At 36.2% G+C, this 20,403-nt stretch overlaps 2 protein-coding genes across 6 annotated transcripts in view; one reads left to right on the top strand and one right to left on the bottom strand.

The window, feature by feature from the left end:
- The first annotated feature begins 1,833 nt into the window (after positions 1 to 1,833).
- On the top strand, positions 1,834 to 10,387 carry LOC311090066 (P2Y purinoceptor 2-like). Of its 4 annotated transcripts, none has more exons than XM_084125162.1 (3): positions 1,834 to 1,954; positions 6,058 to 6,174; positions 8,370 to 10,387. In XM_084125162.1, exon 3 carries the CDS (start codon positions 8,382 to 8,384, stop codon positions 9,360 to 9,362), a length of 981 nt encoding a protein of 326 aa, XP_083981288.1. In that variant the 5' UTR covers positions 1,834 to 1,954; positions 6,058 to 6,174; positions 8,370 to 8,381; the 3' UTR covers positions 9,363 to 10,387. The 4 variants fall into 4 exon arrangements, with proteins under 4 accessions (XP_083981288.1, XP_083981290.1, XP_083981289.1 ...); XM_084125163.1 differs by lacking the exon at positions 6,058 to 6,174 and adding an exon at positions 5,308 to 5,422 and having other exon boundaries at positions 1,876 to 1,954; XM_084125165.1 differs by having other exon boundaries at positions 1,895 to 1,954; positions 6,058 to 6,701; positions 8,370 to 10,381.
- A 1,973-nt stretch (positions 10,388 to 12,360) lies between these two features.
- The window catches only part of relt (RELT TNF receptor), a 34,779-nt gene continuing 26,736 nt past the window's right edge, over positions 12,361 to 20,403 (bottom strand). For both annotated transcript variants that reach the window (XM_084123559.1, XM_084123560.1), the window contains exons 7-11: positions 19,222 to 19,302; positions 19,058 to 19,136; positions 16,557 to 16,793; positions 15,144 to 15,315; positions 12,361 to 12,924 (exon numbers count right to left, since the gene is read on the bottom strand). In XM_084123559.1, the coding sequence (XP_083979685.1) occupies positions 12,913 to 12,924; positions 15,144 to 15,315; positions 16,557 to 16,793; positions 19,058 to 19,136; positions 19,222 to 19,302 (581 nt within the window). In that variant the 3' untranslated portion in view covers positions 12,361 to 12,912. The remainder of the gene's footprint in view (positions 12,925 to 15,143; positions 15,316 to 16,556; positions 16,794 to 19,057; positions 19,137 to 19,221; positions 19,303 to 20,403) is intronic.

Genomic DNA, 20,403 nt, shown 5'->3' on the forward strand with positions numbered 1-20,403 from the left:
AAAAGTGAGGAAAAGAAAGGCGAGAGCACACTTAAATCCTCTGTCCCAGAGTGAAGATGACACCAGATTATTTATATAAACAAAATTTTACTTACAGAAATAAGGTAAAGGGGGAGGGGGGAGGGGGAAACTCCTCCCTAAATTAATTGTTGGATCTGGAGATTGTAGTCCTGTAATTTGAGGGCCCAGCGCAACAAATGCTGGTTAGTAGAGGACATGTTAGAGAGAAAAGTCAAAGGATTATGGTCTGTACACAGTTATTGAAATAACATCAGAATGGCCTATCTCTCCTCATATTAAGATGGGATAGGAAAGTTGGCTTTAACACCGAAAATGTTACATACTTTAGCTTTGAAGATTATGTCCAAATCTGGTTATAGAATCCGGTTGTCACTCCCGTAAATTGGCCTGTAATAGACTTGTTTTTGGAGAATATATCTTGAATATATGTTTTTCTTTTTAAAAAAACATGTAATTGTAACTAGTTTTTTCTTATTTTAAGCAAAAAATCACTTATCAATAAATCAACTTTCATTGAGGAAAAATAAACATAAAATAAATGCCTGAAAATAAATGTAAATATCAAGAAAATGGCACATCATGTGATTTGAATGTTAACTGCTGTATGTTATGTTGCTTTAGGCACTTTATGGTGTTGCATTCTCAAAGCTAACACAAATGTTGCAATAGGAATTACTTTTATTTTAAGTGACTGTACATTGAAGGTTAGGCTTTGTTATCCTGTACGCTGAGCCCATGACCTTGGCATTCCTCTACAATTTCATGTTCAAGTTAAGATAAATGAACCAACATATGAACTTCATCTGTGATTTTCCCTTTCAGGTACTGTCATACTGAACATCATTCCTATGCGATACATTTTCATATTCTTAACATATGTCTTAATATATGTAAAAGATTTAAATCGTATTAGATAGTTTTATCACAACTGAGCTAACATAAGGGTGAAGCGTAAATAATTTAAAGTCTAAATAAAAAGTGGATGTTGATATTTTTGTCATGTTCCTGGTCTGCTCTGCACTAAGTTGTCAAATAAAATTCATTAAGAAAAATGTCTTAATTTATTTCTTTAATCGAAATGTTTCAAAGAAAACATGTTTTGTTGGGAGTTGTTTTAATTTTACAAACAAATTTCATATGTTGCACAAGTCAAGCTGAAAAAGCATACACAGATTCATACTTCAAAAATCCTCTGTATACCAGGCTCCTTTGGCATACTATTTTAGTCTATTATAATTACACAATAATTGTGTACTATTTGGAATGGATACAATATGAATTGGGCACAGATTGAAATTGCTCTATGCTATGATCGGATAGCATAATACACCATTTCTAGCCTACTCTTATCATTTTTACAGTTCACCGTAAATGCTGTAGACAGAATAATTGTAGAGACAATAAGAGACAATAATGTAGCATTTTTTAAAAAAAATTCATAATGCATCCTGTTTTGCATAATATGTGTTCAAATATTTGGCAGTATATTCTGCATTCCAAACAATGTTTTGTTTCACTGGTCTGGCTGTGAACTTCTGGCTCAACCAATGAAAGACAGGAGGCGGGGCATGAGAGGTTTAGTGGAACTGCTTGAACTAACTTTAACTAGTGCTTTCAAACCGAGTAATCACGATTAATCGCATCTAGCATAAAAGGTTTTATATATATATATATTGTATATTTACAAACTTTTATGCTAGATGTGATTAATTGATTTGACAGCACTACTTTTAGTTGTGTGAAGCTCTCAGCACAGCAGTGATTGGCATGTTTTTGACTTATGTTCTGACCAATGGGAGCAGGCTGAGGTGTGTTGACATGAGAAGTACCGCCCACACTGAAGAAATGCAGCATGAACAGGCAGAGGAAGAGCAGGACTGTGCAGGTGTGAAGAGCGCGAGGGGAAATTCCTGATAGTATCTGCTGAAAACACGTGAGTATTTACTTTTCTTTACTTTCTAAATGTGAAGTTTACAAAAATTGTATATTTAATTTGTTGCATTATGTAACGCTTATTGGACTTTCCTATGATTTATTTTGGTACAAAGATAAAACAATCAAAATGCCTCCTTTGTGGAATATCATTTTTTTAATCATTAAATCATTTAGAGGATCCTTCTTTACAAAGTGACTTAAACATAATGAATGCTAAAATACAACGATGCATCCTAAAACACTAAAATTAGACATTCTGCAATATAAAGTTGCAAAACTGGTAAAAACTTGTATACTGTATATGGAGTTTAAAAGTCTAAGACCATTTTAATAAAATTACATTTAACTTATGATTCTTTGTACACATAGGCAGATTGTTTTGCTTTATGATTCTCAAGATTCTCAAATCCTGCTGAAGAACATGACCATCAGGTTTTGGTTACGTTAGCTCCAGTAGTTATGACAGTAAAGCATTTGAACATTTGAAAAATGTTGTATTGTATTATACAACATGTAAAGCAGACACATGCTATCTATCTATCTATCTATCTATCTATCTATCTATCTATCTATCTATCTATCTATCTATCTATCTGTCTGTCTGTCTGTCTGTCTGTCTGTCTGTCTGTCTCTCTCTCTCTCTATACATACATACTATATATATATATATATATATATAGCATGTGTCTGCTTTAATGAAATAATATAATAAAAGCATTATATGTATATATATATATATATATATATGTGTGTGTATAGTATATATGCACAGATATGCGCGCACACACACATACACAACAAACACATACTTTATAAACAGATTTTTAGATATATAAAAAGTATAACAGAGTGTGGGAAGTGTGTTCAGGCTTTTTGTGAAATTAGCTGTTATTGAAACATCATCTGGCATCTGATGTTGAGAGGAAGTTGTCAGGAGATTCTCAGGAGATTCTGAAGATACTTTGTGGCTTGATTTGCTTCACTGATCGATTTAATGTGTTATTTTGTGGCATAAATGAGAGTGCTATCAGGCTGTATGATTAGCAAAACAACCATTTTATACTTCTTTAAAAGCTCATTTGTGCATCCCCTGAGTTTGGAGAAAGCCATTTGAAATTACTTTGACGCTCTGTTAACCCTCTATGGCATGGTGTTGCCCTCAGGCAACAAACTACCTTTCTGGACCTCACACCGCCCCTTTAATTTATATATTAAAAGGGTGTGCCCTTTTGTTTGGGGGTGGAGCATCCTTTCATGAAGCATATGGGACACAGTGCCACCAATTAGTAAGATAAATATCACTTTTTAACATGTTTAAGTTAAAATAACTTTATATTAAAAAAATATATGCATGTGCATCAGTATGTAAATAAGTATGTTTGATTGTTTAAAGATTTATTTTTGTTTTTATTACTAAAACTGTGTTGTTTTTGTTAGTTGCCTCAGGGCAACACTGTGCAGTTAGACCGCTTTTGTTCAGGCAATACCATATGGTGCATTCAAGTTCTCCTGAGAAGTTTGTTTTTACAAGTTCGGAAAACTCAAAGAATGCGCATTATGTGTCATAGTTTATGTTTCATTATTGTTGTTGTTGTTGTTGTTGTTGTATTAGTATTATTATTATTATTATAATAATACTGCCACAGAGAATGATGGGAAATGTAGTTTGGTCACTCATGCCTATCAGCTCATAAACTGGCTAAATGAGTAGTGTTTTCTGGCAAACTTTATCTCTCTTCTTCATTAACAGTACACATAATATGTACACAAACTAAATTGTACTGTCGGAATTCAGAATTAAATTGATCATGATTGAAAACTATTTTCTTCCGCCACTGCTTCCCACTCGTAATTACAATCTTCCTGACATGACTTGAACGCATCAATAGTCAATGTTTTTGCGATCTACTGATACTTGCAGGAAATGGACACAAGAACATTTTACGGGTGAAAGGAACATGGTTAGGGTCATTCCTTCTGAGAGTGAGGACAGTGAGCTTGAGGAGAGTCAGGAAGAGTGGATCCCTCAATCAGGTTTGAGAGACAGATAGGAGGTCAGGGGTCAGTTAGGGGTCAGTCAGCAAAGTAACGTGTGTGTGTGTGAGAGAGAGAGAGAGAGAGTATGTGTAGTGTTTGTTTGGTGTAAATGTTTTTATGAATATGAACATTTATACACGAGGTGTTATGAGGTGTTAGTTGTAATTAGTAGTAGTAGTTTTTTTGTTGTTGATTGTTTGATGTTTGTGATTGGTTGAAACCATTGATGTTTGTCAAAATAAAACTTTTTCTAATGCACATATTGCTTTGTTTTCCCTATTCCACCTATGTAGAAAACCTTTGAGTTTTAGTACCCTCGTAGCACATTGTTGCCCTGAGGCAACAAACCAATATCTGGTTCAGGGGTGGGACACATTTTATGATGGATATATTATCAGGGACCCCCCAAGCTCCCAAAAAATGGGGTGAAAGATTTTTTTCCCCAAAAAACAAAAAGTCATGCCAAACAGGTGTTGGAAACTCAGAATCGAAGACCATGAGACGTTGGGATCGCGTTCAAACAGAAGTTATTCTTTTATTGAGAACTTCGCTGTGCGTTGCTGCAGTTCGTCCAACAGTCTAATCTAAGGAACGTTGCCTTGCAATTTTATATACATTTAGGGGGAGGGATTTACATTGAGGTTAAACAAAGCATGTAAATGAAGTATACAGGTTAAGGAACCAGCCCTAGACTCCAGAGTGTTGCCAGTGCTAATCCAATCAGCCTAACTATTCAACGGCTGGGGCTGGGGCTCTGGCTCCAAGAGCCATTAAAGAATCATCATTTATACATCAAATGATTCTTCACCGTGATGTTATGTAAGGAAGCATATCTGAAATAGATTCTTAAATTTGTTATTCCACACAGGGTTAAGAATTTTCTGGGAATATTTGTAGTCTGCCATAAGCATGACAGTATCAATATGGGTGTGTGCGGATTGTGGACATTTACCACCTCTTAGAGAATGGCATGGTCTATGACATAATGATCACTTGTTCCATTTAAATATTGCAACATGACAGGAAGTTGATGAAAAGCAAGACCAGGCTTGTGGAGCAAAATCAGACAGAATCACTCTATCTATCTGCTTGCCACTATATACTGCTATACACATTCCCCCAAATAAAAAAAAATAAAAAATAAAAAAAAGAGGAAGAAGAAAGAATTAAATGCTGTTTGGACATACATTATACTTTATCTGACATTATATTATTTTCTTTTTAATAATGAAAGCTTTACAGTTTTTATCAGTCACTTTGGAACACTTCTAGAATCATCCTTAACATTTGCAAACCGTGCATTTCTCAAAACAGTTGAAGGCGGATGAAGATTAAAGTTCAAATGCAGTCAATAATAATCCAACAGGCAAAATAACAGAAGGTAGTAGCAACACAAACACAAACAAGACTGGACAAACACTGAGTGAAGGTGAGTAACTTAAATACACATGGCGATTAACTAAATGACAAACAACTGTGTCGAAGAAGCAACTGAGAAAAACAGTAAGTAAATACATAAACTACGGAGCCCCTAAAGGGATGTGGTGGTGGAATTTTTTTTTGCTTAAAACAAGAAAAAACTAGTTACAATTATGTGTTTTTTTAAAAAGAAAAACATATGTTCAAGATATATTCTCCAAAAACAAGTCTATTACAGGCCAATTTACGGGAGTGACAACCAGATTCTATAACCAGATCTTCAAAGCTAAAGTATGTAACATTTTCGGTGTTAATTATTTATTTTTTTTAAATCTTTTTTGGGGGAAAAAAACGTTTGCGTTCCCTCGCAAAGTTATTTGCGTTCCCGCGCAAAACCTGTTGTGAGTTCGGACAGACACGTCCTGTTTAATGTCCCGCTGGGAGTGCTTCAGAGCTTCAAGTGTTTGAACTTGAACTCAAATTTAAAGAAATGCAGTCAGTGCTTAACTCAAGGTGGAGTTATATATATTCACATATTCAAACTTCTCGTATCAATAACTCGTGAGCTAAATGTTGTTAAAACACAGTTCAGCTCATAGGACTTGATGTTAATTTCCATAGTAATCAGCACTTCCTTGTTTTAAGTGGGGAGAGGGGTAAGAACGTCATCAGGTCTTCAGGAGGGCACCCTCCTTCACCGGTGTTTCGTTGATAGGCCCACGACACCTCCAGAGAGCTCAGCGGCAACACCTGGCATCCCAGGTGAGCCCCCTTCTGCTTTTACCCCTCTTTATTCTTTGCAGCCCAGTTGGGGTCCTTCCTCTTTATCCAGATCCACCTGCTGCTTCGCTCTGCTGCCTCCTACAATGATCTGATGGCTTTCCTGAAGGCCTGTCTCCGAACTCCCACCTCCTTCAAGAGCCTGGCTATAGATGTGGCCACAAACCCTCTGCACCCAACCTCTACCGAAAGTACCTGTGTACGCCAGCCTTGTTGTTTTGTCTCAAAAGCAATATCAGTGTACTTCAGCACTTTTCTCCCACTCCCATGGTAGGCTACAGTTAGTTCCATGATGAACAAGGACTTCTGTGAAGTTGACCACAATACAAGATCCTGCCTGAGATTGGTGTTTAAAATCTCAGGTGGAAACTTGAGTTGCTGATCTAGATCCACTTGGATTTTCCAGTCCGTGCGGCGTCCGAGAGGGTGCTATCCACTCTTACAGCTGGTTTCACTGGGCCCTGCCCTGCTCTCACGAAGGGGATAGTGGATGAGTGTCCTGATGTTGGGTGAGGGTTTATACTTTATAATTTATACACAAATTATACTTATTTTACAATCACAGTAATGCAGAGCTAGAACCAAATTTCTATATACAAGCTTTATAATAAAGACTAAATGGATCTCTATGAGCAGGCGGCTGAGAGACAAGTCCGAAGGGACCATCTGCAAAGTGCAATATAACCCAAAAAACGTGACTACAAAAATAGTCATTAACTTCAATGTTACAAACTGCCACCCAATTCAGTTTACACATCAATGGTGTCCCACTGGTCATACTACACTGCTTTTGCACATTTTATATCATGAAAAATATTCAATAACTTCACTGTAACACACCAAATTTAGTTCACACATCACTGCTCTAATGTTGGTTATACAACACTTAGTTTGGGAAGTAATTGCACATAAAAAATAAGTAGGCCTATTCTTTACACAAATTATATTGGTATCGTATGCAGTCGCAGTTAACATAATAGTTACAACTGCTTTTGCATTATATTTGCTTACTGAATTTGATGGCAATACACTGTATAACAGTGTGAAGTTATTGAATACTTTTTTTTTCTAAAAAGGGTGAAGTTATTGATTTTGTTTCATAATAAATAATCATAAAAATGATGCATTTTTATCAAACTAAGTATTGTAGTATAACCAGCAGGAGAGAAGTGCTGTGTGAACTGAATTTGGTGACAGTAGCCTACAGTGTGTCACAGTGAAGCTATTGAATATGTTTAATCATATAAAATGTGCAGAAGTGTTTGTGATTTGCACTTTTGCAGACGGTCCGACTTGTCTCTCAGTCGGTTGGTTAGAGACAAATTTATATTATAATGCTCGTTTTTGGGGAAAATTGGGTTGTAGCTCGTTGTCTAGGTTACTGTGATTGTGTCGTTTGTGTTTTAACAACGTTTAGCTCACGAATTTTGATCCGGTAAGTTCGAATAGCCTATGTGAATATATTGCCAACTTCACTGAAGTCCTTGAGTTAAGCACTGACCGCATTTCTTTATATTTGAGTTCAAGTTCAAACACTATGAAACGCTACATTAACGTACGGAGCTCTGAAGCACTGCCAGCGGGACATTAAACAGGAAGTGTCTGTCCGAGCTCAAAACAGGTTTTGCGAGGGAACGCAAAAGATTTAAAAAAAAAAGAAAAGAAAAAGAATCCTAATTTTTTTCCACCACCACGTCCCTTTAGGGGCTACGTAATAAACTACTACAATGAGGTAGCCTATATTTAAATATATATCTTTTTTTTTTTTTTATGAAAATAATGCAACAAAAATCATAATGGTCCTACGAACAACCTTCCTTTTTATGCAAAATATAGTTTTTCCTTTTGTTTTTGAGATGAAATATGAATATGAAATGTGGTCTTGACAGTTTATATGACATTCATATATTACACCCCCTATATTTTCCAACCCAATTCATTGCCATGACCATTACTGAAAAAATGCTTTCATTGTGTGGCAGCTTTGCCATTATTCTTTCTTTCCATCATAAAACAGGGTCATTTTAATGCTAACATTGTTTTGTTGACATACAGGGGATGCTTAAAAGCATTTTTATCTGTGTTTTTATTTATAATATAATATTAATATGTCAATTTAAGCTTCCTATTATCGTAGATATGATTTCCCCTTGTTTTGTTGTCTTATTTTTTGACAGATCTGGATCAGAATGGGAACGATTAACGATACTGTACCATCCAATGATAGTGACATTTATCGTTGTACTTTAAAAGAAGAATTTAAGTACATTCTTCTCCCAGTGAGTTACAGTCTGGTGTTTGTGGTTGGCCTGGGCTTGAACATCACCGCCTTGTACGTCATCTTGTTTCGAACCAAACACTGGAAGCCCAGCACCATCTACATGATCAACCTCAACGTCTGTGACACTCTTTACATCCTCACCCTTCCGTTTCTGATCTACTATTACGCTGATGAGAACGACTGGCCGTTCGGCGAGCCGATGTGTAAGCTGATTCGCTTTCTCTTCTACACGAACCTCTACGGAAGCATCCTCTTCCTCAGCTGCATCAGCCTGCACCGATTTATAGGCGTCTGCCATCCGGTTCGCTCTTTGTCCTGGATGAGCGGCCGTCGGGCTCGTTTGATTTCTGTGGGAATATGGGCGATCATACTCATCTTCCAGGCCCCGATCCTTTATTTCTCCAGGACGAGACTTAATGGTGACTTTCTGGTCTGTCACGACACCACCAGCAAGGAGCTCTTCAATGACTTTCTGGTCTACAGCTCTGTGGTGATGTTCCTGCTGTTTGTCTTACCATTTGGGGTGGTGCTGGTCTGCAACGGGCTGATGGTGAGGAAACTTCAGGAACCCAGTGTTGGCGAAGGACCAATGTCACAACACTCCAAGCAGAAGTCGGTGAAGATGATCATTATTGTGCTTCTGGTTTTCATGTTGTGCTTCCTGCCCTTCCATCTGAATCGCAGTATATACTACACCTTCCGCTACCTGGACCAAGAGAATTGCACCATGCTTCAGCTCACCAACAATGCCTACAAAGCCACCCGACCTCTGGTCAGTATGAACAGCTGCATCGACCCCATCCTCTACTTCATGGCAGGGCAGAGCTTCAAAAAATCCATCAAGAAATTAAGCATGAAGTCTGATAAATCCCTCTCAACCTTACTGTGAAGATGAAGATCTTCGAAAAAAAAAGATTTCAAACATGTTTGAACATGTGGAAGTGTGAATGACAATTTTCAGTTTGTTCCTTACACAAATCTACTGGTTTGCATGAGAAGACTTGGAATATTGCACAAGTTGCAATTATATGCATGCATGGCTGCATGCGATCAGAGACTGTATCATATGTAAATGGAATAATTATGTAAATCTTAGAGAAGGCATGTTTGATTTTAAGCTGTATTTTTGATGTCTTTATTGCACTTAAATGTAATGTAAAAGTGAAAAAATGATGAAAATGTTTTTGTGAATGGATTAAGATATATTATGTTACTGTAACAATATCCTGGTAGCCGAATCATCAGGATATTTTATGAAATGATTGACATCATCTATACTGAATAGCATAATATGCTAAAATTAGTTAGTTTATATTTTCTGCACTGAAGTGTGAATTGATTTTTATTTTATTTGAAGTGAATCAATACAGTAATTAATACTTTTACTCAGCAAGGATCCATTAAATCAAAATCTAACTTCATGCTGGTGAGCATAAAAAACTTCTTTCAAAAACATAAAAAAAAACAACCCCAAACTTTTGAATAGTATATATTACCATAAAAATTATTGCACATATACAATATGCAAAGATGAATTTCCAGATCTTAAATACTGCAGCAAAGTTCTTTATTTTAAGAGTATAAATATAAAGAAAAAGCAACATTATTCTTTGAATGATAATAAATAAAAGCAACAACAATACAGAGTAGGTTTTCCCCTTACCTTGTCCTTCTACTTCATCTTTGCAAACAGCGGTCTATTTCTAGCTCTGACTATGCGGTATTCAAGCAATGATTGCAAACATATTTATAATGTATAAAAATTCACTTTATATAAAATGTGCATGTAAATGTCAGTAAAAGAACTGTGATGCTATACCCTTGAGTAGCCTTGCCTGTCACGGCTTCATTTGAATTACAACGGAAAAATCAATAAATACTATGGAAGAATGAATACTATTCAGCTTTGAATGCAACAGCTCTTGTAGCGTCTTGTTTCTCTACGTCTGTGTGACGAACATCTTGGGAATGAATCTGTGGGAAGATCTTGATATAAGGTTACGTTCACACCTCAACATTACTGATGTTTTCCAGTAGGTTCAGGTTAGAAGTTATTACCCAGTTAACTTTTTTCTGTTTTTTTTTTGTTTGTTTTTTTTGCTATTCACTTCGTGTTGGCTTAATTGGTTATTGGTTTCTAATGCTTTAAAGAAGATTTTTTCCCTATGGGAAAAAAAATTATGGAAAAAATATTTCTGGAACCACTGAAAAAGTGAGCGGGCACGGTTGAACAGGCTATTACTCCCGAGAAATTCAGGTAATGACAACCCCATTTACAAAAATTCAAAGCAGTGTGTACGGAACGAACAGAACAACTAGTTGTTAATGCCTTATTTTCAAAGCACAATGATCAGAGAGCTCGATGATGTTTTAAGCCCCCAATGGCTCCTTAGAGGCAGCTAACCCTACCCTCAACCTTAAACCTACCCATCCCCTCGCTGCCTGGAAGGCGCCGTTGGGGGCTTAAAACACCAAACACTGATCAGAGATGTGTCTCTCTTTCGTGTGCACTTAATCACAGCAGGCCCTTGACTCATTCGTTATGCCAGATCTTGCTAGAAAAACAGTGAACGAGAACAAGCCTATAATAAACCGGGGGAAAAAAATGGATGCACACTGAAACCAGGGCCAAATTGTGACCCGCACCTTCCCACTTTAAAACGTCATAAACTTGATCGCTTATGATATGATCATTCAAGTAGACTTCCAAACATAAACAAAACACACCTCCTCTGTTGAGGGTTATTTAGTTAAAATAACAGAACAGCACGACATTTTGGTCACTAATATTAATTTGGTCAAAATACAGATAGCACACATACGTCTCCAAGATGTCATTTAAAGAGCGCTTTATTTGGAAAACATCTGTGTTGTACAAAACATCTGATAAACATCTTTAAAAAAGTAGTTTTACATACAATCTAAATAATAAACATCTTAAAGACATTTTCGAAATGTCTTCCAGGCAGCAACATATGTCGGCCCAGATCCGGCCCACATTTGGTACAACTGGATTCCACACGGCCCAGATGTGGGCCGGATCTGGGCTGTCTGACGCCAGAACATATAGTCACAACATTTTCAATCATTGCAATTTCCGGATCGAGTCGTGTTCCGTACACACAGAACGAGAATTTAGAGGACTCACTCCTGTTTTTAAAATGGGGTTGTCTCTCCTGAAACTGGTGTACAAGTGTGTGTGGCCTAATTTCCAACACGTTTGATAAAGCGAGCAATCTGACATGCAAAAGGTTAAGCACTAATGCTACCTTTAACTGTTAAATAGCAAAGAACCAGACAGCTAGTCTGAGCTGAGGCACTACAAATGTTAATGATAATAGAGATTTTCTCAGCTGTCTGTCCTCAGATTTATGTGGTATATTGTAAGATATATTGTATTGCTTCATTTTGCTGTTTTTTCCTTTCTTGTTGTAGAGAAAAGCTTTTTAAAAGCTGTTCAATCAAGCTGACGAGCTGAAGGTTTCTGGTTACCCAGTGTTTCTGCCCTGTATCCTGTGGATTATAGAGTTTAAAGACTTTCCTTGCATACTTCGTATCCGTGCACTCTATAGCACCCACCCATGACAGTTGTTAATGGAGTTTATATTTAATTTGAACTCTGTAATCTAATATAATGACATTCACATATTTATGGTTTTGGGCTGCTGTACATAAGTCATGTTTAAACATCACATAAAACACATTCACTCTATTAGCAAAGAATTTAAGTTTGTGAATTAGTGTAAACCCTCTTTGCTTAAGTAAATAAATATTTTTGTATATATCCTGCATTATTGTTTGAATATATAAGATACGGGTGTAAAAACGGGTGTAATGTTTATTAAACCATAAAATATATATGTATAAGAAATTGACAGTTGTATGCATGTTTTTCATGTTTTCTTTTAATTCTTTTTTTAAAAACAAGGTGTTTGCAAACTTTTGACCATGGCTGTACATATTCAACTCATTTAAAATCTTAAATACTAAAAGACAAAACTACAGTAACAAAACGAACAAAAATTGATAATAATAATAAAAATTACAGATGTAAATCAAACTAGTTTCTCATAATACTTCTTAATGTTTTCTAACCGGAGAGACTGTCTCTCTAGTGCCTCATTGTTCTGAGTGTTATTTTCGATTGTGAGAGAAGTCAATCGGCAGCAGAGGCTTCGTTTAAGACATCTTTAGTGTCTTGTGAGTAAATGCCATTCAGTCTCCTATCATCTGAGCAGAGACCGAGCTTATTTGTATTTTAATAAAATAGTTCTATGACTTATGCAATAAATACGAATGTTTTCTAAGGTCTTGAATTCAAGGCTCCTCAAGGTGGTGAACTGACATCACCGCCACATATCTGCCCTGATCGGTCGCCTACTGATGATGTCATCTGCACGAAGGTCACGTCCTGTCAGCGGATGTCTGTCTCCAACCTTTCATATGTTTATCTGAGAAAGAGGGAGAGAGAATGAAAGAAGTGGTGAGATATTAGTAACATGATAAGGATATCCTGACTACATTTGTCAAAAGAAAAACATTTTTTGGTTCACAACTGCAAACACTGTTCCAGCCACCAGAGGGCACTAGACAAAATCATTTTCTCCTGATTGACTCGGCATGACCTGAACCAGTGGAAAAACTGACTTCAGCTCTGAGAGGAAAGGGAAAGAGGGTGAGCGGAGGACAGCTGAAAACCAGAACAGATCCTCGCGTTTGTCACTGTATTCACCCGTGAAGCACCAAACAAACATCACTAACCCTCTATGGACCACATTATGAGATATAATGTGTTGTAAAAGTTAAAAACTAATGTTAAAACTAATTTCAACTGATGCAAACTCAATTACATCTTCAAATCTGTAATACAATTTTTTAAATATATATATATTCTATTAATTTATCATTAACAAATATATATTTTATATTATATAACTGTATTTTTATTTTTTTTATAAATAATAGTACACAATTTGAATAATTTCCATTTCTACATAACTATATATATATATAAAGACATTTATAATGTTACAAAAGATTTCCACATTTCTATATTGTAATAATATTTCAGTATTACTGTTTGTACTGTATTTTAGATCAAATAAATGATATGAGGACTTGGTGAGTAAAAGAGACTTCTTTTATATAAAATTATGTCTAAATGTTTGAAAGGTGTGATTATCAATACTACAATTGAGACACACTTTGCATCTAGTTATTGCCTATTAAAGAGGTGATATAATGCCCTTTTCACAAGATGTAAAATAAGTCTCTGATGTCCCCAGAGTGTGTGTGTGAAGTTTTAGCTCAAAATACCCCACAGATATTTTTATTTAGCATGTTAAAATTGTCACTTTCTGAGGCTGAGCAAAACGCACGGCTTTTGTGTCTGTCCCTTTAAATGCAAATGAGCTGCTGCTCCCGGCACAGAGGGCGGAGCTTCAACAGCTTGCACTCACATGACATGCACTGAAATTTCAAAAAGGTTTAGACTTTTATGTTCAAACCTGAGTCAGACAATGATGGAGACGAGACTCAAGAAGAAGTGACAACGTAGAATGCAATAGGACATTTCTGAATGGTTAGTTAATGAATTTATGTAGCTTATGTGGAGTTAACTATCTTCTAGTCATTGATTAGCATATTCTGTCTTGATAATCTATAAATCGTGTTCCGGGGGCGGGGTTTTTTTGGGAGGAATGTCGTGTAGTCCCTACCAGCCGTTTGTTGTAGTCCTTAAAAAGCGATTTCTTTAAAAGAAAATATCTCCCTTTGCTTTGAACATTGAGCGTTGTAACTTAGCAGATGTTGTTTATGCTCAAACAGCAACATTACACACTAACTAAAGTTAGAAAAGTGAAATCATAATTAACCACCCCTTTAATGTACAAGCAACACTATAGGTCATGGGATTGATTCCCAGGAAATGCATGAATTGATCAAACGTACACTTACAATGTTCACCAAATACATAAATGTAACTAAAATGTTCCATTATTACACATTACATGAGTTTTATTTACCCAAAGCACTTGAGTTGATACATCTAAATACTTCAAACAATGCTAACCATGTTGACTTTCAACGGCGGCTCTATTCAAGCTTGTGGCCATAATGACATCACATTAGAGAAAGTAAAACTAGGTTTAAATAAAACAGAACCATGTGACTTTATAAAAATGAAAAGCAATTGAATAAGTGTAAGAGCAGCTGTAAGGATGAATTGTGAAGAGAAGCCTTGAGATATTTATGTAAATCCCATGAGCTATTGATAGTCAATGTAAAGCCATAAGCCCACCGCCCCACACATTCTTATGCAAGAGGGCAAATTGTTAGGTAACAAAAACTGACCTCCCCTCAATGCAACTCCACTGTAGTTATTATTAAAAGATTGCGGCTGTCTACAGTCAGGATGTTCACCGACCCGGACAAGTCAGCTGTGACTAAGTGACTTGAGTGTTTCCCGTTCATTTACTGATGACAAATGCACCAGACATCCTGTGAGGATTTTTATGCATGGCTTTAGACAATGAACTTTAGGTCAAGACCATAATGAGAGATTAAAGGAAGAGGAAACTATAATTCAAAAACAAACCGAGCCAGAAGGACTATTATAAAAACACAAACACGTTTGGAGGAATATTCCGGTTCCGCATGTTTAGTCACTCACCTCCTGTCTGCACTTTGAGGAAGAGGAGTTAGAGGAAGAGGACACACCCAGCAGTGAGCGCTCTTCGGCGGGCTCGGTGTGGCCGCTGTCCACGGAGTCGGTATCGCTCGATTCCGGTTGGGTCACTTCCTTGGAAGCTGACTTCATTTCTGGGATCTGAGCAACTTGGAACCTGCCATTCACACACGGGTGACACAGAGGTCAGTGAGTGCACCTGATTCGTCACTGTGAGCATAACCGGGTGTGTATCTGAGAATGAGACCTGGATTAACATCTCAAACCAACGCAACTGATTCATTCAATCATTGTGATTTATAGGTCTGCTCCAAACGTAGTGCCATCTACTGCCTAGATAGGCTGCTACCTTCTAAGGCAGCATGCAAAGTGAAATGGAACCTCATAAGTTAATAAGTGCTAAGGTAATAACTCCATATTCTAATAATAAATACAACAACTACACACTACACATCAATATTTGGTGAAATAATATATTTTTATAATAATATAAAGCCAATATTAACCCTTTACTCGGCTACATTGGATGAATATTTCACATTTTAGCTAATTTTTATGCATTCTGGGATCCAGTTATTATTGTTAACTAAAACTTTAAAAATCATTTAGTTATAAAATAAAATACAAATATTAGATTTAGATAAAAAAAAAAAAACTGAAATGTTGCTGATTCAATTAAACAGCTGATTAATTCAGGCTTGATGTTGAATCAAAATATTATTTTCTAAATGTAGTTTTTTTTAATGTATATTAAATGCTTTTCTGATCTAACACAATAATGAATTAAAATGATCTTGTTTTGGGGGGGCCCAAAAAAACCCAAAACTAATACATCTGACAAAAGCACATAAATTACAAAAACAAACAAAGATTATGAAACTGAAAATTAAAATAAAGTATAATTAAAAGCTAATTAAAAATATTAATAAATACCATATAAACATATATATTAAATCTCGCCTTAAGACCCATCTTTTTAGGCAGGCTTTTATGTGATTACTTTTATGCAAAATTATCATTTTGTTTAATATTGACTGTTTTATTGTGTTTGTAAGGTGTCCTTGAGTGCCATGTAAGGCGCCTATAAATAAAAAGTATAATAATAATAATAATAAACAGTACTGATATAACACTGCTGGGATTACCTTATTTGTGAAACATATGCAATAGATATTGGTCAAAACAAGTTATCTTTATTTTTTTGGGAAATGTTTGGACGGTCTTCACATGGGAAGTCTAAAAGTGTTGGAAAAGAGCTTCTGTATGTTTAAGAAAAAAAGAAAGAAAGCTAAAAACAGATTTCTCATGTTTCAATTACAACAACAAATTTGGGATTAAATGAAGGCCTTTCTTCTCAGAATTCACATAATTATATTTTACATTCTATTTTTTTCTCACCTTCCTACAGACAGGATGGTGACCTCCGGCGCCTTGACCACATTAGTGGGGCTCTTGTGCGTATCGGCGGGCAGTGCCAGGGCGGGCAGCAGCAGCTCGGGCCATTTCTTCTGACTGCAGCGGGAACAGCAGAGCCCGGAGCGAGGGGCCAGCCCGTTTATAGTGTGCAAATGATGCTGGTGGGTACACAGCCGGGGCAACGAACGGAATTGGGAGAAATGAGGAAGAGCCGGAAACCTGACAAAAAAACAGACAGAGAGAAAGACACTTACAAACTGATATCAGTATTGTGTGTATATGTGTATCTATATACATATTGTGTGTATTGAAGTGTATATATATATATTTTTGGAATTTTCTCAAAAGTACTCCAGACTGGGAAACGCTGCAAGCCAAATTCATGCTTGTAACACTGGCATGATCGCCTCTGCTCAACATGCTGCTTCTCTAAGCAACACCCTAGAAACCACATAGCAACACCCTAAAACACTCAGAACACCTTAGCAACACCCTAAACTAATCAGAACACCTTCAAGCCCGGGTATACTTCATTTTCTGCATTTCGCTCCGTCTCGAGCACAGTTGAGTGTGCAAGCCTTTCAAAGTATACTCCTTTGGCCGTAAGCAGAAAGACACGTTTGGCGTGTGCACACTATCTAGTGGACTGTTTTCAAGCGCTCAAGTCACTTGTGTCCGTGCGGACACAAATGCTGCGACCCAGTTCGCCTACTTATACTACGCCCTAAAAGTATGTACTCTTTTTGTGAAGAATAAGTACATACTTTTGAGTGTGTAGCAGAAGAGGAGGCAAGCTTTGGGACAGACGGGTACAATCGGTGTACGCACAGAACAGAGGGGCGGGGTGAGCAAAGCTCATTATCATTTAAAGACACATGCACTTAAACGGCGTGCTGAAAACAGAGCTGTTTTTGACCAGGTAAAATGAGTGTTTTCTTACAATACTAATGAGAATTTTTAATTAAAGTATATTACAAACTTTTAATTTAGACCCTAAAGAATCATATTAGCTTGTACAAAAATGGCATTATATGACCCCTTTAAAATAAGTCTTGAAGTACAAAACAATGTACTAATTTATTCAAGCCTACTCTGGATACACAGACACTGAAATCACATAAACCAAAATACATTCATGGAGTCTTGAAAAGCACCCCACCCCCTCCATAGTTCCACCGTGATGATGTCAGAGTCCCCTGAGCTCATGACAGCTGTATAATGCACCACTCTTGGCTTGCAGAAAAGGGCCTGGAATTAAAGGATCTCTTGAACTAAGCAGCCGGCACCTAGTGTCATTCAGCCGACACTGATGATGATGGCACTGTGCCGGTTTCTGAGAGGTCACCGTACAACTGTGGCATCAAAGAGGTGAACTAAGCTCTGTCTCTGACTCTTACGATGTGTTTGACATTGTAAAATGCATAACTATGACGTAAATCTGATTGTATGAGCATGGTAAAATGTCGGTGAGGGATCCTCACCTCACCTCTGCAGTGTAAAAATAAACAAGCACTTGCTTCTTGATGATTTATATGTTTGTCAGTGCAACTAATTACTCCCCCTCAGCTATTCTAACACTATATTGATTCCTTTTCCTTATTAATGAGTTTACAAGAATGAGATGAATCTATATCTGAGCTAACGGAAAGCTGCTTCCTGTTTCACAACTGGGAATTCCTCTCAGAACTCCAGTCCACAAGTGAAGTGACCATTAATACAATTCATTATAGCTGGAGATGATTCATGCAACAATTCAAGTGTGAACTGTGATCATCTCATGCACTACACACTACCATTCAAAACATTTCTTATTATCGTGTTGAAAACAGTAGTGCTGCTTCATATTTGTGTGGAAACCGTGATAATTATTTTTTCAGGATTCTTGGATGAATAGAAAGTACAAAAGAACAGCATTTAATTGGAATATAAATCTTTTGTAACATTATTATTATCCATTCGAATGCATCTTTGTAGGAAAAAAAAAGTATTCATTTCTTTTCAAAAATCTGATCCCAAACTTTTGAATGGTGTACGTTTCATAGTTTAAAACCTTCCATAAAATGGAATTGTGAGAATCGTCTGGCTCTTCAAAGACAAACAAACCATATACTGAATAAAACAGTTTATCTAGGATGCCTAAAGCTTTTTATTCTTCTCCAGAACTTCCTGTGGTGAAAGATATATGGAATATTCCTAGCAAAGACTCAAGTGTATGAGGAACTAAACCACAATGGGTCTTTGCTTTTAAGTTTCATGAGTCATATATGATGCTGTGTTGACAATGACTTGAACTGTGTATCACTAATGTGCAAGGAAACAGCTTAAAAATCCCATTGTTATAGGGAGAAAAAATATATTGTGTAATAAAAAAAATAGCTGGATTTTGCACTTTCTCAGTTTTAATTTAATTTTGGACTCTGCATGCTGTTTGTGAGTTTTTGACATCGGTGTAGATGTGTACGTTTGCATGTGTGTGTTCTTACTTGATGGATGAGCTCTTGTTGAGGGCCATCTGTTTGTCCTCATATTCCTGCAGAAGTTCTTCCAGCGCAGCAGCGTTTTCTGTAACACACACATTGAGATGCAATAAGACTCACAGTGTGATGTAAGGGTGAGTTAAATGTGTCGAGAAACATCACACACACACCTTTCTTCTCTGTGATGAGCCGCACCAAAATGCTTATGGTGTCTTCATTGGGGTCATCAACGATGTATGGACAAGGGTTTGCTGAGGAGAGAGAGAGCAAAGTTTAGAGTTTAACACTTTCTGCTATATTTCATATCAGGATATTTTTATTTAGAAACCAAAAAAAAAAAAAGAAAAAGACATAATTGTGTGAATTGCATAAATAAATGCCACAGTCAAATTTCACCCCAATTTCCAAAATATTATATTGTTATAATAAACAAAAAAATTAAGAATATATATATATAAAAAAAAAAATTATAACTGGGATGTAGTAATGAAAAATCTAGCACAAATACATTTTTTTTTTCTTTTTATTAAAATGAGCATAAATGAAAATTAAGTACAACAAATACTGCATAAATATTTTACAATTTAAATATACTTCACAGCAGTGTCATTATCATTTACTAAAACAAACTATTAAAAATAATTTTCGGTAACTGAAATAAGGCTGAAATAAAATACATGAATGATGATGAAAAACTTAAGAATGGTGCCTTAGCAACTAATTGACATAAGTACTAAAATGACTAAAACTCAAATTAAAAAAAGGTAATAAAAATGTCAAAAGCACATAACAAAATGATTAAAACTTAAACTAAAAGAAAAAAGAAAAAGAAAATTATAAAAATAAAAGCTGATTCAAAATATTGATACATATTGTAAGTAAGGGATAATGTAGAGCGAGGCGGTTGTTATATGTCCGCTTCGCGTCAGGGTCCTGATCAGCCTGTCGGGGTTGTATTCGCTATAACAACCGCCTCGCTCTAAATTAACCCGCTTATTACATGGCTACCTACCAAATAAATCAGTAATTTGACACAAAATATTGATTTAAAAAGGAGTTTATTGATTTCAAAACGACTGTATTGCTTCCGCTAAAGAAAATAGTCCATTCCGTCTCTACGGTTAGAATCCTGCGTCCATAGCAACGCTTTGTTTTTCATGGCAACGGTGTGTTATACTTAGCAGCGGTCTGATATCAAGAAATAACAGACCGCATTCTTCATTAGAATTCAACCAAGCCATGTAATAAAACTATATAAATAATACTAAAACAACACCACTTTCCAGTATTGAGAATTTGGGGGGAAATGTGCTTCAAAAACCTTCTTTTGGTGAGATGGTGACATGGCCTTG

The sequence above is a fragment of the Abramis brama genome, assembly GCF_963993115.1.
Source record: "Abramis brama genome assembly, chromosome: 9".
NCBI classification, from domain to species: domain Eukaryota; kingdom Metazoa; phylum Chordata; class Actinopteri; order Cypriniformes; family Leuciscidae; genus Abramis; species Abramis brama.